Raw genomic sequence first — 15,616 nt, 5'->3', positions numbered from 1 at the left:
ATGCCACATCCAATCCCCTCTTGAACACCTCCAGGGATGGTGACCCCACCACCTCCCTGGGCAGCACATTCCAATGGCTAACAACTCTCTCAGTGAAGAGCTTTTTCCTCACCTCCAGCCTAAACTTCCCCTGGCACAGCTTGAGACTGTGTCCTCTTGTTCTGGTGCTGGTTGCCTGGGAAAAGAGACCAACACCATCCTGGCTACAACCTCCCTTCAGGTAGTTGTAGAGAGCAATAAGATCTCCCCTGAGCATCCTCTTCTCCAGGCTAAACAACCCCAGCTCCCTCAGCCTCTCCTCATAGGGCTTGTGCTCGAGGCCTCTCCCCAGCCTCATTGCCCTTCTCTGGACACATTCAAGCATCTCAATGTCCTTCTTAAACTGAGGGGCCCAAAACTAGACACAGTACTCAAGGTGTAGCCTAACCAGTGTGGAGTACAGGGGCACAATGACTTCCCTGCTCCTGCTGGCCAAACTATTCTTGATCTATGCCAGGATGCCATTGGCCTTCTTAGCCACTTGGGCACACTGCTGGCTCATGTTCAGTCAGCTGTCAATCAGCACCCCCAGGTCCCTTTCTGTTTGGCAGCTCTCCGGCCACTCTGACCCCAGCCTGTAGCTCTGCATGGAAAGCAGGAAGGGTGGGAAAACACAGAGCACTAATGTATATGCTGCCCTGACTTTGAAAGGCAAGCTTTCACTGTCAAAAAAGATTAGGAGTTTCAGACTTTTCTAGACCTGGGTTGTCCTCATCAGTGTAATTTACAGTCATGGAGTAGATAGCAAGCTTGTCAAAACAAGGAAGCTATCCAGGGCTTGCTGATGTTGAGACCCACACAGGTAGGCACGTGTATGTGTGCATCCTTCCTTTAAAAATACTGTCATTGGGGTTGTACAACAGGCTGCTTGAGGAAGTCTTCAGCTCAGCACTTGCCCTTGCTAGGAACCCTGCCCCAGTGCAGAAACATTGATCTGTATAGCAGCAGCAAAGCCCAGAGTCAGCTTCAGATGCACTGGGATCGTCAGCCCACCTTCCCTCCCACAAGTGAAACCACCAGCTTGGGGAAAAATGTGCAAGGGGGGTGGACTAGATGATCTCCAGAGGTCCTTCCAACCCCTATCATTCTATGCTCTGTAAAAGCACAGAGCCACTGGGGGAAGCTGCACCTGCAGGCAGAGTTCCTGCTCACCAGGGACTGCACCTCGCTGGAGGGACTTTCTGACATGAGTCTATGGACATGGGCTGTGTCCGTTAGGAATCGATGTATCTGAACTTAAAAAGAAGTGTTCTTACACCAAAATACTTGTCCACACAACAGCTTTCACAGACTCTGAGAGACTGTAATACTGAGGAGGTGAAAGCAGTGCACCTAGTGCCTGCAGCTGCTGCACAGCATCATCTAATAACATTTTCCCCTGAAAACCTCATTTCCTTCCAAACCAAGAAACCTCCAAAGTCCCCCTCCCTGCACCCACAGCATTCAAAATCAGACCTTCACTCAGCACTTCTGAGGGAGCTCAGCTTGCCTCAGGATAAAGCTCTTCGTAGTCCTCAGTCCTGATGGCAGTTTCTGAAAGCTCAGGAGAGCTGTAGAAAGATTTTCTAGGAGCTCTGCTTTTCTTAGCTCATAGGGCAGGGAATTTCACTGCACAGTGTCAACTGGTTTCATATTCTTAGAATGTTAAACTTGGGGGCCAAAACAAGTGATCAATCCACCTAGCAGTGGCTGAACTGGGGAGGCTAGCTATTGAAAATCTGCAGGTTTGCAGTTTTCCACAGTGACTTCTTGTATGCAAACAATCTTATGAAAGCATGGTAGATGATCTTAGTTTCAGCTGACAAAACCTGCCCCCTCAGAACCCTGTGGGGTCTGGCCTTATATCTATGACGTGCTGAGCTCACTTCCCTGCCTCATCAGGCTTTTTAGCTTTCCTAGACCATGCTGAAGCATCCCCAAGAACTAATGTTGCAAGGACTACTGTTCTGAAGACAGGCTAAGCTCATTCTGGGAAATATTATTTAAGTGCAGGGAAAAGGAGACACAGCTCTGCAGTTAATAGTCACTCTTCAAGCTTGATACAGAAAGCTGACCATTTGACTAAAGTGTTTAGAAACAGTTCAGGTTTTCCTTTGTACATTTTTCTCCCCTGCTGCACAAGTCAGGGTGCTGCAGTGCTCTGCAATAAAGAAATGGCAAGAAATTACACAGATTTCTTCTCCAAGCTAACAGAAAAAGGTGGTCATTTGCCAGAACAAAAAAAACCCAACACCCAACCAACCAACCAAGATTCTTTTTGTAGTATTTATTTCATAGAATGGTTTGGGTTGGAAAGGACCTTGAAGATCAACTAGTTTCAGTCATGAGCAGGGACATCTTCCACTAGATCTGGCTGCTCAAGGCCTCATCCAGCCTGACCTTGAACACCTCAGGGGAGGAAGCATCCACAATCTTCCTGGGCCACCTGTTCCAGTGTCTCACCATCCTCACTGGAAAGGATGTCTTACTTCTGACTTCTCAATTCCAAAATCCCCAAATCCTAAAACAAATAATGGGGAACTTTGAAGTTGCATGTTAGGAACACTTTGAAGAAAGAGACCTTGAGAACAGGGCAAACAATGTGCTTCTGTCTTGTTGCAGGTATTCCAAGGCAACTCCAACTCCGGTGACGTGGTACGCAACAACTTCATCCCTCCCATCGTGGCTCGATACGTGCGAATCGTCCCTCAGACCTGGCACCAAAGGATAGCACTGAAGCTGGAGCTGATGGGCTGTCGAATAATGCAAGGTATGGGGTAAGCACTGCTCCACAGCCATGCTGCCTCCAAAGCCCCCTCTGCTACCCATTGCCACTGATCATAGAATAGAGTCATAGAATGGGTTGGAAGGGACCTTAAAGATCACTTAGTTCCACCCCAGTGCCCTGGGTGGGGACACCTTCCACTAGACCAGGCTGCTCAAGACCCCAATCCAACATGGTTTTCAACACTTCCAGGGAGGTGGCATCCACGACCTCCCTGGGCAACCTGTTCCAGTGTCTCACACCCTCACTGTAAAGAATTTCTTCCTTAATAACCAGTCATTCTGCTGTCAGGTTCAGCCTACAAACAGGTCTCTATGAAAACCCTGTGGGCTGTTATGGACAGCTGAGGTGGTCAGCACAGGGCTGCCAGTTGAAGCCCTATCACCAACACTGTTCCTCCAGCCTGCAGCTGGCCCTCAAGGGTGCTGGCTCTGGCACTCAGAGCCTTCTGGATAAATCATATGCTGTATATTTTGGTGATGTGGTGGACACCCTCCGGTGAGGTGAAGGTAAAAGTGATGTCCCTTTCTCTTTTGCAGCTAATAGTTCATTTACCCATTCAATGTGGCAAAAACCAAGTCAGAGCACAGAGACCTCCCTTGGAAAAGAAGACAGGACTGTTACAGAGCCCATCCCATCAGAAGAAACTAACTTGGGTAACACTGCCTAACGCTGCATTTCTCTAAGATGCGTCACGTCTTCAGCTCAGCCTGGGTGAACTTTAAACTTTCTCACAACCCAAAACTTCTGTTTTCCCTTCAGACTTTATTAAAGGTTAACAGCAGAAAGAAGAGGGAGGAGCATAGCATTCTTTTGTCTTAAGGCACAGAAAGAGATTGAAAGCCTTAATTTTCCTTGATGTGTGAAACATCAGGCTCTGCTTCCCCTGTCATATTGGTTTATTTGCCATGCTTGGTAGGTGGCTCAAGGGACTATACTGAGCATTCATCAGCATCTTTTTGAAGAGGTTTTTCCTCACTCTCTCTTCCTTATATTTTCTGTAATATCACAGATGCACTGGGTTGGAAAGGATCTTTAAAGGTTATCTAGTCCAATCCCCCTGAAGTGCACAGGAACATCCCCAATTAGATCAGGTTGATCAGAGACGCACCCAACCTCACCTAAACATCTCCAGGGATAGGACCTCCACCACCTGCCTGGGCAGTGATCATGGATAAATGTTGCCTTCTCCCAGAGCAGGCCCCCATCTCTAAGCACCATATAGCAGTGCACATGTGCTCAGTTAAACATTTTCCGTAACACCTGTGTTCTTAGAGACTCAGACAACCTTAATTCACATACTTCTCCCTGAATTTGCAGTCTTCATCCTTTAGTATTGTGAAGCTAATTTGGTTAGACCTTAAAAAGCAAACAAACAAAATTTGCTGCTTATCCTGACAGGTGGACCCATAGCCAGGCAGGAATTACCAAACTCACTGCACCAAACACTGGCTACTCCTTAGGTAGCTGATAGATGTAGGAATGTCTCTGGGGAAAAAAATAAACCACCTCTGGTTGTAAAGAAGCAATCCCAAATTCTCCTGCAACTCCATTGCTCTTGCCAAGAGCAAAGCTCAGCTCATCTGTGCAGCAATATGGGTAAATTGTATCCATGAAAATGGAATCTACTGAGATTTCATCTGCTAAGCTGTGAACACCCCATGGACACCTAATTCTCACAGCCTGGGAAGTATCTCAAGGAATGATAAATGGTGCCCACCTGCCACAAGAGTCACTCCACTGCTAATTTTCAAATCCCTGCTCTAAACTCTGTCGTATTAGAATTTAACAGGAGCCAAAGGTTTTTCCCCAGCTCCACTCCTGGAAGTCTTTGAATTATTTTGACTGAAGTGTTTCAACCAGTTCAGCAGGAGCCAGCTACTCAGCATGTAAAATTGCAGCCTTATTTGGCAGTTTTATAAGCAACTGAAAACAGAGCGTGTGCAAGTGGCTTTTTAGAAGCTACCTAGTGTGTAATAACAAAGAACTGTTCTTTGTAAGGATGCATACAGATGTTAAGTGTCAGCCTTGAGAAAGGATATTTAACTCCTTCAGCTCAATGCTGTTCCACATAGGTGCGTGGCAACCAACGACGGCTGAGGAGTGGTCTTGCAGATTTGCATCTTCATGCTCTCTTGCATGGAGTGTTCCTGCAAGATTATCTGCCTTTCCCTGTATTCTCTGTAGTAAAAAATACCAGCTTCAGAGTAATTTGCCTTTTAAAATGTTCCTTTTTTTTTTCCCCCTCATGCAGGCTTAAAGCTTACAGCTATAATTGTCCCTGTCCTCATCGTGCTGTGTCTGTTCCTGTTCTCTGGAATTTGTATCTGTGCAGCCCTACGCAAGTAAGACACTGGCTTTTGTCAGAGGAGGTCTGTGTGGCTACCTAGCTTAGCACAACTATGTGCCCTCTCCAGAGCCTCTTTACCAGGGAACTGGAAGCTGATCCTGTTCAGCAGCTTTCCTTTACGCAGAACTCATGTTGTGTTTCTGTACATTGTATTTCTTACTGTACATCTTCCATAGTCAGACAAAAATGAAGGTAAAGCACCCAGAACTGCACCCCCACAGTTTACAATCCAATGTGGCTGACTGTTCTCTTCAGCCTACACACACCCACAAATGCCAAGTTGTAAAGCAATCAAAGACAGAAGAGTCTCCACACCAAAGCCAAGTAATAACTTAGTGAAGGGATAATTTGAGCTATCTGGATCATTTTCTTTTACTTCTCTCCTGTTGTGTTTCTGCTTCCTGGTCTCTTAACCAAGCAGGCTGGAAGCAGAGCACAGCTGTAAGGAGTTGCACACACAGAGGTAATCAGCTAAAGCTAAGCTACTTCATTTCACAAGTCAGAAGGCTGGAAGCAGCACTGCTAACTGTGGCTCCTCCTAAATGGCCATTCACATGAACCTGCACTTGCTTGTAGAGCCAGGAAGTGCTTCTGTCAGCAGATGGAGATTTGGAAGTATAAAAGCAACGCCCTGGTGATGTTGCTTAATCACTAGTGGTACCCAGCTCTGCCCTGGATTCCCAAAGAAGTCAGAAGAGCACACGTATAGTGACACACATAGACATGGACACATCAAACTGATGAGTGCCAGGCACAAGAAATTTGAACACCAGCACTCACAGCTTGCATGTAGATGGGGAGAAATGAAATGTCACAAGGCTGGTTTGATTGCCTTAGGTTCTAGTAAACACCAGCCTCCAGGGACTCGACCTGAAATGTTGTCCTAAGCCACTAAAGACAAAGGCTCTCACTGCTGGAGCTGAGGCACAACGCTGAAATGCTGTGAGGTTAGATGTTTCTAAATGCTTTCCTCTCCTTGCAGGCGAGAAGCCAAAGGACTTTCTTATGGATTAACCAGTGCTCAGAAATCAGGTTAGTGGAGAGTCCTGGCCATTGGGCCAATGGGAAGGGGTTTCAGCAATTAAGCATGACATGCTTATGAAATAGCATCACGTTTCCTCCTTCAGATTCACCTCTTCACACAAGGCAAACAGCAAACGATAATCCCACTTGTGTCGTCCTAGCACAGTGCCCTGAGAAACAATATAATTTGGTTTCTATGACAGAAAGGCAATTAGCAAAAGATCTATTATACAGAGTGCATAAATTAGCGTGTAAGAGTGCTCCCAGGTGCCCTCCCTTTCCTTCACTCCTCCAAAACACCTTTTTGCAGATATTTGCTGCTTTCCTTTTGTTTTCCCCACAGCAGAGGGGATTGCTTTTCTCCGAGAGAGTGAGGGCTAATAATCTTTGATGGCTTTAATATTTCCATCTCACTGCCCTCCCTGGCTGGAACTGTGTTTATAAAGCCCAACAATACTGAGCTGTACTTCAAGTGTAAAATCTGAATATGAGATTTGCTTTAGGAGATGCCTGTAAAGCCCCAGGGAAGTACATTCTTTGTCTTGCTCAGTAATGCTTTCTGGAGTGGGGTCTCCTGTCAGCTTGGAAGTTGGGATTTAGCTGTTTTTCCTGGCCAGCCAACTCAATAGAGGAACAGCCTTCTGAATCTTGGCTTTCCATAAAGAAAAGAAACCTGAGCAATTCACGTGTCTCTTGACAAGTGCTTTGCAATAGCTCAGCTCCGAAATTTCATCCCTCAGCAGGTGCTGACAACAGTGAAAGGAATGCTGTTACCCACTGCAGCTCACCCTCATTAGAAAATTAATTTCTACTTACCATCATATTTGCTAATATGATTTTTTGAGGTCACAGCACAAGCCTTTCTCACTTGCTAATGAGGACAAATCCCAAGAAATTGGAGATAGCCTCATACCCAGTCAGTTCATTGGTTTTGTGTGTGTGTGTGTGCTTCACAAATCAAGCTCCTAAGCCCCTGTGACTCAGGCTTGGTACTTGGAGTCAAAGCCACCTCTCCACACACCTCCTGTTGCAGGTTCCTGCCAAATGCCTGACACTGGGTTTTTTTCTTTTCTGTCTCAAGGGTGTTGTGAGAACAAATTAATTGATGAGAGCAGATGCTCAGATATCAAAAACATGGAAGCCATGTCAGCCTACTAAAAACAAACAAACAGGGGGAAAAAAAAGCCACTTGAAGCATTATTTGTGCCAGATAAGGCATGGCAAAAATATGTAATTGATTTAAAGCTGGTATTCTACTGATGTACTTTAAGCCAGCAGTGCAGGCACCTACAGAGTTTGAGCCCTTCTTGCCAAGAAAATCCTCTAAAGTTTCATTTTCACTTGGAAATTCCAGCTGATGATTCACTTTTTCCCTTTCACCCTCCAAATGTAGGGGGCTTTTTTTTTTCTTGTAACAAACAGTCCATTTTAGTCTTGCTTTTTTAACTGCTTGAATATATTGACAGCAGGGAGTGCACCAGAAATTAAACTTTCTGATAAGCCTTCAGATTCTAGGCATTTAACTTGCTGATAGACCTATTTTTATTTCTTTATCATAGGTTGTTGGAAACAAATCAAGCAGCCTTTCACCAGGCATCAGTCAACCGAATTCACCATCAGCTATAATAATGAGAAGGAGACACCACAAAAACTAGACCTCGTCACCAGTGACATGGCAGGTAACAATTCCTCCCCCTGCAAGGCACTCATTTTGCTCTGCATACAGAGCAGCTAACTGGGGGAGGGATGAAGCATTCATGTTACAAGCTCCAGCTCTCATGCAAGTGGAGGCTCAGAAGCAGGATTAGCCCACACCTTGAGTTCTGTGTCCAGTTCTGGGCCCCTCAGTTTAGGAAAGATGGTGACTTGCTGGAACGTGTCCAGAGAAGGGCAACAAAGCTGGGGAGGGGTTTGGAGCACAGCCCTGTGAGGAGAGGCTGAGGGAGCTGGGGTTGCTTAGCTTGGAGAAGAGGAGGCTATGGGGAGACCTTACTGCTGTCTACAACTACCTGAAGGGAGGTTATAGACAGGTGGGAGTTGGTCTCTTCTCCCAGGCAACCAACACCAGAACAAGAGGATGCAGTCTCAAGCTGCACCAAGGGAAGTTTAGGCTGGACGTGAGGAAGAAGTTCTTCACAGAAAGAGTGATTGGCCATTGGAATGTGCTGCCCAGGGAGGTGGTGGAGTCACCATCACTGGAGGTGTTTAGGAAGAGACTGGATGGGGTGCTTCGTGCCATGGTTTAGTCAATTAGGTAGTGTTGGATGATAGGTTGGACTCTATCTCAAAGGTCTCTTCCAACCTGGTTAATTCTAGTCTATTTATAGTGAAGCAGGTAAATGTATTAGTGGGGAAGAGACTTGGAATTGTTGTTCTTAGAGTTGTTGGGAAAGATTTCCTGATTCTCACATAGTTACAGCTGAAGGTAAGCAGGGAAGGCACTCAGGCATGGATGCAGTACAAGAGTGTTCCTAGGATAGGACAGTTTGCATTTGCTGGCTAATTTTATTTATTTCAATTTAAACACAAAAGTCTCTAGAAATGGAACAAAATGTAATGCCCCTTGCTGCTGAGCAAAGAAAGAAATTGCTTGGCTTGCAGGGGGATTTCATGCCCCTCTGGAAGCTGTGCTGAGATCCCTGTGCAGCTTTTCCCTATTTCGGAGATGAGACCCCCAAAGTGGAAGCAGGTAGATAAGAAAGAATGAAAACAACACCAGACAGCCACAGTGCTTTTCTTCTGTGCCAGTTCAGCTCCAGGTCACTGTTTGGATGGAGCAAATTCCCACCTCAGTACTATTTGAATCCTAGGGGGGATATTTAGACTAAACTAGGCAGGGTAAGATGTACTGTCTGGAAAGGCCAGTGAGACCAACCATCTCATGGGCTCAGTGAGCAGCAATCTTCCAGAAGGATTAATTTGCTGTTTCCAGCCTCCAGACCCTAGCAATTCCTTAAAATTTCTCCAATGTGTTTGGCAGAGAAATACATTTAAAAAACAAATGGATGGTTCCTGTAATTCCATATGGTGCTACCTTGGATATCTTTCAAGGATGGTTTCAATCCTTTGCAGAAGTTTTCAGTATAAATACACAGAGATCTATAAAGCAGTTTCATTTCATGAAGGAATGGGATAAAGTTTGCTCACAAGCAGGGTTGTCAGGCTCCTTGGGCCGTGTCTGGGGAGCCTTCGCTCTCTCCATCCTCTCCTCCTGCCACGTCTGTGTCTTAACTCCTAGCCTGGCCAGGCAGCTCCTCAGCCTCCTCACCTACAGTCTCCTTAAAAATGGTAAACATGACATAAAAAATGTGAATGCAACCCAGAAATGTGCCATTTAATAATTTAACTGCAGAGGGTATGCAACTTGCATAGAGCTTAATATGCCACATGAAATTCCCTCCCTTCGAGTCCCCGGCTGCCTGCCAGTTCTCAAAGGAGCAAGTGGAGATGCTTCATCCCGAGCGAGGGAAATTGCTGGGGATGGCAGCAGTGGTGCCAGGGAGAGCTGCACCACTTAGTTAGTGAAGTATCATCACACCCTCACCCTACATGCTGAAGTTTGGGACATAGCCAGGAGCTGCCAAAAAGATTCACAGGACATATGGGATCCAATTTGACGCTCATGTCAGATGAGCCACGGTGCCAGAACAGAAACTGCACTCCCTTCTTCACGCCTGCCTCAAAACATGATACTTTAGCAGTGTCACTTACCAGAGCTGTTCAGGCCACCCTCTGCATCCATGAGAGATTGTCACCAGCACCAAAGCGAGAAAGCTACAACGGTGAATTTTCTCATAATAGCTTCACTGGATTTTCTGAAACCCCTTTTTTAGTCCTGATCTCATATGGCAGCCTGGCATCTGCCTCGACTAGAGGTGCAAACAGGCGCTCGTGGAGGCCACGCTCTCTCCATCTCTCTTCTTGCTCCTCTTCAGGCTGTTTGCCCATCCCCAGCTCTATCCCTGCTGTCCGCCTTGACCAGGGTGACTGCCTGGTTCCTCTGGCGGCACCGGTCCCACCTCTCCTCCAGGCCTTTTCTCCCCTCACACTCCTGCAGCAGTGCTGAGCTGGCTTAGCATGTTTCACACTTCCTTTGACTCTCTTGGCTGCCGTTCTGCCTAACTCCATCCTTCTTGTCACTCAGCTACTGCAAAATGCCTTTTAAATAAAGCCAGCGCTTGGTCGGCTCGCTAAGAATCCTCCAGGCATTTTAATTATTCCAAAAGTGGAACACTCTGTGTTGAGAACTTCTCATTTGTGCATCTTCATGCAACATCCTTTGTCCAGTTTGTGGCAAATATTGTGTTGGCTTCTCTTTTTTAGGGTTTTTGAGTGTACTGCAGAAATGATGTAAATTTACTTGGGTGGGTAGGAGGGAAGGGGAAGGAGGGAGCAGGAAAAGGGAAGGCAGGTTGGAACTCCTCCACGGAAGAGCTTCTGCCATGTTCTGCAAGTCTTGCTTGCTCAGGGAGGTTATGGGACATGCTTTGGGGAAGGTTATCAGGAATGTGAGGAAACCCATGTGTTTGACAGAATAACAGTAATGTCTCACCAGAAAATACTTCTCTATGCATAAGTGTTAGACACACAAAATAACCAGTCTATGCCTTATTGAGCAGTTCATGCTTCCTTTTAGATTATCAGCAGCCTCTCATGATTGGGACTGGGACAGTAACACGGAAAGGATCCACTTTTCGACCCATGGATGCAAAAGACGAGGGAAGAAGAGGAAGTTTAGAGTTTGAAAATCACTATCACTGCCCACACAGAGGTAACCGACACGAGTATGCTCTGCCCCTGGCCAGCCAAGAGCCTGAGTACGCCACCCCCATCATCGAGCGGCACACGGCAAGAGAAAACAACTTCCCCTCTGAGAACGGCTACAACGTACCTGTGGCCTCATCTCAGAAACACTCCCTCCCCGCTGGCAGCTTCTCTGCTTCAGCTACGACCGACACCAGGAACGGAGACTATCAGACACCCCAGAGTGTCCTGAACTACGACAAACCCAAAGCCAACGGCGTCCTGACCTCCATCAGCTACAGCACGGACTACCAGAAACCCCAGCCCAACGGCCTGGGGAGCGAGGGCTACTCAACACCCAGAGACTGTCTAAAGCCCATAAGCCAGACAGCAATGACAGCTCTCTTGTGATGTGCCCAGCAGGAGCGACACGGTGCGCAGGAGCGGCACCGCACCGCCTTCTGAAGCGGGAAGCGGAGTTTGGAGGGACTCTGCTGTGGGAGGCAGAAGGCAAACAAGCCCTGTGTACATAATATTTCAGTCTTGCTGGGTTCTGACATCTGAAGAAAGCATATGCTGTTTATCACTGTTTATAGCAAGAGAGATGTTATCAGTGAAGACTGTACATCTTATTTGCTGTAACTGATCTCAGTGCTCCACTTGCAATGTGTGCAATTTGTACATAGCTTTTATTTAAGGAGAATTTCTTAAGTTTCCTTTTTCACCTGGGAGATTGAAAGGATTGCAGAAATGCCTATTTAAGACAAACAGGCCTGCCTCTCTCTCCATTTTTGTTTTACCTACTGTTGTGCTGGCAGCTGTAAACAGAGTATTCAAGAATTGTGATTCATCTCCTTTCCTACGATGACTCAAGATAGGGCATCACTGTAGTTCTTACTGGGAGAGTAGAAGTAAAACTACTTGAAGCATAATGTGCACAAGAAAAGGCAGCTGAACATCCAAATACTGTGCTCAAAAACCACTTTTCTGACTGCTTTTGTAGCAGCAGTTCTTACATGCTTGAATTTGATCTAGCATATGAGCTGAGCCTAACTTGCTTACCCGTGTTAGAAACAGGTAGAAAGGCTGAAACCAGTTTTGGGTTCAAACCACGGCGGTCACTCTGCAATACAAGCAAAAACCAAGCAACAAACCCAACACCTCTCAATCCAGCTTTTTTTTTTTTTCCAGGAAGCATGTGTGGAACCAAAATGAGAATTTACAGCTGAGAATTAAATCTCATTCAAGCCCTGGCTGATGCTTTTGCTGCTCAACTACAAGGACATTTGTTCCTTGGCACAAAGCAGCAAAACTTCCTGAACTTTTCCTGTCTCCAGTAGGTATTTTTCTGTCTTACAACTGTAATGTAACAATGCTATTTGAAATATTTTGGCTATGTAAAACACAGTCTGTGTATGGCTTACTGTTGCAGTCAAACTTGCAAGGCAGCAGATCAGCACAGTTGTTTTCAAACAGTTTGTCTTTTGCAGCTAATGTTACCCTTCAGTCTGTTCTTGGACATACTTCCACGGGGATGGGTGCAATGGATTGCACAGCAGCTGGCTCCCCTTCCAGCTGAAGCAAAACAACATCTGGTGGCAACTGGGACTGCACGCTGCCCTTCCACCTGCACTGCTCAGAGCATCACTTTGAACTCAAAAGCTTGTCCTAAGCTGTGATACACTTTTGGGAAGGAAGAATGGTGCTATATTTATTGTACAAGGTTGTGAAAAGAGACCAGTAAAACCTGAGCTCAGGGAAAGCCACTAGCTAAAGGTCCTCTCTTTCCTTGGGTGTAAATGGGAGGTGATTTGCAAAGGATGCAAATGAAGATTCATGGTCTGTTTGCAAAGTGCTTTTAGAGGCCTTGAGCAACCTGGTCGAGTGGAAGGTGTCCCTGCCCATGGCAGGAGGGGTTGGAACCAGATGATGTTTAAGGTCCCTTCCAACCCAAACTATTCTGTGATCCTTGGATGTAAAGCGATGCCAGAGTACAGACCAGTTGCAGTGATACTACTCACAAATATTTCTAACCCCAGCCATAGCCAACTTTCAGGCAAGCTCTGTATGGGTCCTTTGCTGCATCTGCTTGCTTTGTGGCCTCAGTGGTACCAGTCCCTCGTGCTGCACACTATGCATGTGATTGCTGTGCAGAGAAGAGAGAGAGTCAAGGTAACCTCGTAGCCTGCCTGTGTTTGCTGTCAATACAGTTTCTGTGAAATGTCTAAAACACCTCAGGTCCTGAAGTGAAACAGCAGCAGCCTGTTTGTTAGACCGAGCCGGGCGGTGTTGTTTACCTTCTGTTGTTTACATGTCTGTGTAAATAAAGAACACTGGGATTTGTAAATCAGTCACACAGCTCTGCTGCTTCGCTCGGTGACTTGATCATCGCTGCACGCCCACTCGCGTCACTTCTCTGGCAGGGTGAGAAAGAAGAGCTCCTTACACCCTGCAAAAGTGCCAGTTGTGCTGTTGCAATGCATGGTCCTGGTGTGACAGGCTAAAAAAAGCTTCTCTTGGTGCCCCATTTAGCCTGGCCATAAGCTCTGGAGAAGAAGCACCCACGAGCAAACGTCTGTGCCCAGCCCTGCTGCTGGATGCATATAATTGAGGGAAGGATGAGGATGCCCTCCTGATGAGCCTGAAACCAATACTCCACCCACACAGCTCATTATCCTGACTTGTCACTTTACAAACAAGCAGTAATCAGGGCTGCTCCCCACCTAATGAGGCACCTAGATAATGCAGCAGGGCCAGGCAGCAGATGACACTGCTTGTTTTATGATAATCTTTTCACATGCCTCCAGCACTCCATCTGCAGTATGCTACAAGTGTCAAAGGAGTTTTGGTGGTGTGTGCCCATTTCTGCGCCACGCACGCCCCTCAACGCAGCTGAGGTTAGCCTAATGAAAAGTTAGGTCTCGCTTTGCACCTTGTTTTCACCCTCCCTGGCCTCAAAGAAACCCTGCAAAACTGCAAAAAGATGGCTTAAAATAAATCCCCAAACTTTTCCTTTATCCTCGTGTCAGTGGCTTGGTGCTGATAGAGTGCAGCAGCTCTGGAATCACTCACGGCTCCCAGTCACTGCTGTGGTGCTTCATGGTTCACGTCTGAGTGACTGCTGAGTGCGGGGAACATAAGTCTTGAGCTCCTCCACCTTGGCCAGGAAACAGGAAGTGTTCAGTGACCCTAGCAGCAGTTACTTGAGGATACTTTCTACCTGTGTAGTGTCTCTGTACTGGGGGTAGTGGAGATACCAAACCCCTGGTGTAGGAGGGAAAGGGGACTGCTTGACTCTTCCCAGTGGTAGAGACTCATCCTCATTCCCATCCTTTGATGGCAGTCTGGTCTCACCCTCAAAACCAGTAACACAGGCTGCTTTACCAAACACCACACATTTAAAAATCATCCTTCCACAGTGCAGGTTAGAGGATGCACCCTTTGGAGACAGCCACATGCTAAGGGTTGTGTTAGCTCTGCATACAAAGTTGGTGAGAGGTTTGGAATACAAGCCCTATGAGGGGAGACTGAGGTAGCTGGGGTTGTTAGCCTGGAGAAGAGGAGGCTCAGGGGAGACCTTATTGCTCTCTACAACTACCTGAAGGGAAGCTGTAGACAGGCAGAGGTTGGTCTCTTCTCCCAGCACCAGAACAAGAGGACACAGTCTCAAGCTGTGCCAGGGGAGGTTCAGACTAGATGTTAGGAAGAAATTCTACACAGAGAGAGTGATTGCCCATTGGAGTGCCCAAGGAGGTGGTGGAGTCACCATCACTGGAGGTGTTTAGGAGGAGACTTGATAGGGTGCTTGGTGCCATGCTTTAGTTGATTAGGGGTGTTGGATGATAGGTTGGACACGATCTCAAAGGTGTCTTCCAACCTGGTTTATTCTATTCTGCTTTCCAGCATCTCCAGAGACTGTGTGAGAGCAGGGTCTGACTCTCTCTGGTCAGTGCACGCTTTCAGGAGCATTTCCACGCCGAACTTCTTTCCTGAGCAGGCACTCCCAGTAGGCTGAAGCAGGAAAAACAAGCCAGAGTTCACAGGAAGGTTAAATATTAACTGATCATATCACAGAGGGCCTGCTGCCCCAGCTGTAGGTGACAGCAAGCCTCTGACTGCCAGGAACAGGGTCATGCACTGGAACTACACATATGCCTTACCAAGGCTTGAAGGAGCAGCCTCTTGAGGTAGGAAAGTGTAAAAGATGGTGTACACTGCCTACAGCTGGAATCCAAACAGGCCAGCTTAGCATGCACTGCCAGGGGGTGCTTTACATTTGAAGAATAAGACAAAAACCTCACCAAAAGAGCAAAATAAAAACCCTAAAAAAACCCCAAACCCAAACTCAACCAACCAAACAAGCACAACAAAAATGCCACACCACAGCAAGCCCACAAATGCTCTTTGTTCTCACCTGCTTAGGTTGTGAAACAGACTGTGAATTCTTATTTGTTCTGTCAAGTACCTTTCTAACACTCAATACAAACACTTCTGTTTTTTCCCTCTCCTATCGAGGGTAGCTTGCTGTTTCTTGCAGTTTATAGAGTTTTACCATCACACATTAGCCCTCCTGTGGCACCTGCCAGAATCTTTACATCCAACAGGCAACTTCTGGTGAGGAATCTCATGGCTTGTCTGCATTACTGGTGTGGCTAACCCCAAGAAGATTTGAGTTTTTAATGCAAGCTTCTTTCAGA

General features: G+C 46.6%; 1 protein-coding gene across 1 annotated transcript in view; it reads left to right on the top strand.

The window, feature by feature from the left end:
* The window catches only part of DCBLD1 (discoidin, CUB and LCCL domain containing 1), a 51,028-nt gene extending 37,252 nt beyond the window's left edge, over positions 1–13,776 (top strand). Inside the window, 6 exon segments of the mRNA XM_054173999.1 lie at positions 2,641–2,788; positions 3,343–3,459; positions 5,058–5,148; positions 6,136–6,185; positions 7,736–7,855; positions 10,813–13,776. Coding sequence (XP_054029974.1) covers positions 2,641–2,788; positions 3,343–3,459; positions 5,058–5,148; positions 6,136–6,185; positions 7,736–7,855; positions 10,813–11,330 — 1,044 coding nt within the window. The 3' untranslated portion in view covers positions 11,331–13,776.
* Positions 13,777–15,616: the final 1,840 nt, after the last annotated feature.

Source organism: Dryobates pubescens, chromosome 28, assembly GCF_014839835.1.
Source record: "Dryobates pubescens isolate bDryPub1 chromosome 28, bDryPub1.pri, whole genome shotgun sequence".
Taxonomy (NCBI): domain Eukaryota; kingdom Metazoa; phylum Chordata; class Aves; order Piciformes; family Picidae; genus Dryobates; species Dryobates pubescens.
Note: the sequence above shows the minus strand (reverse complement) of the source record. Positions and strands in the feature narration are given on the sequence as shown.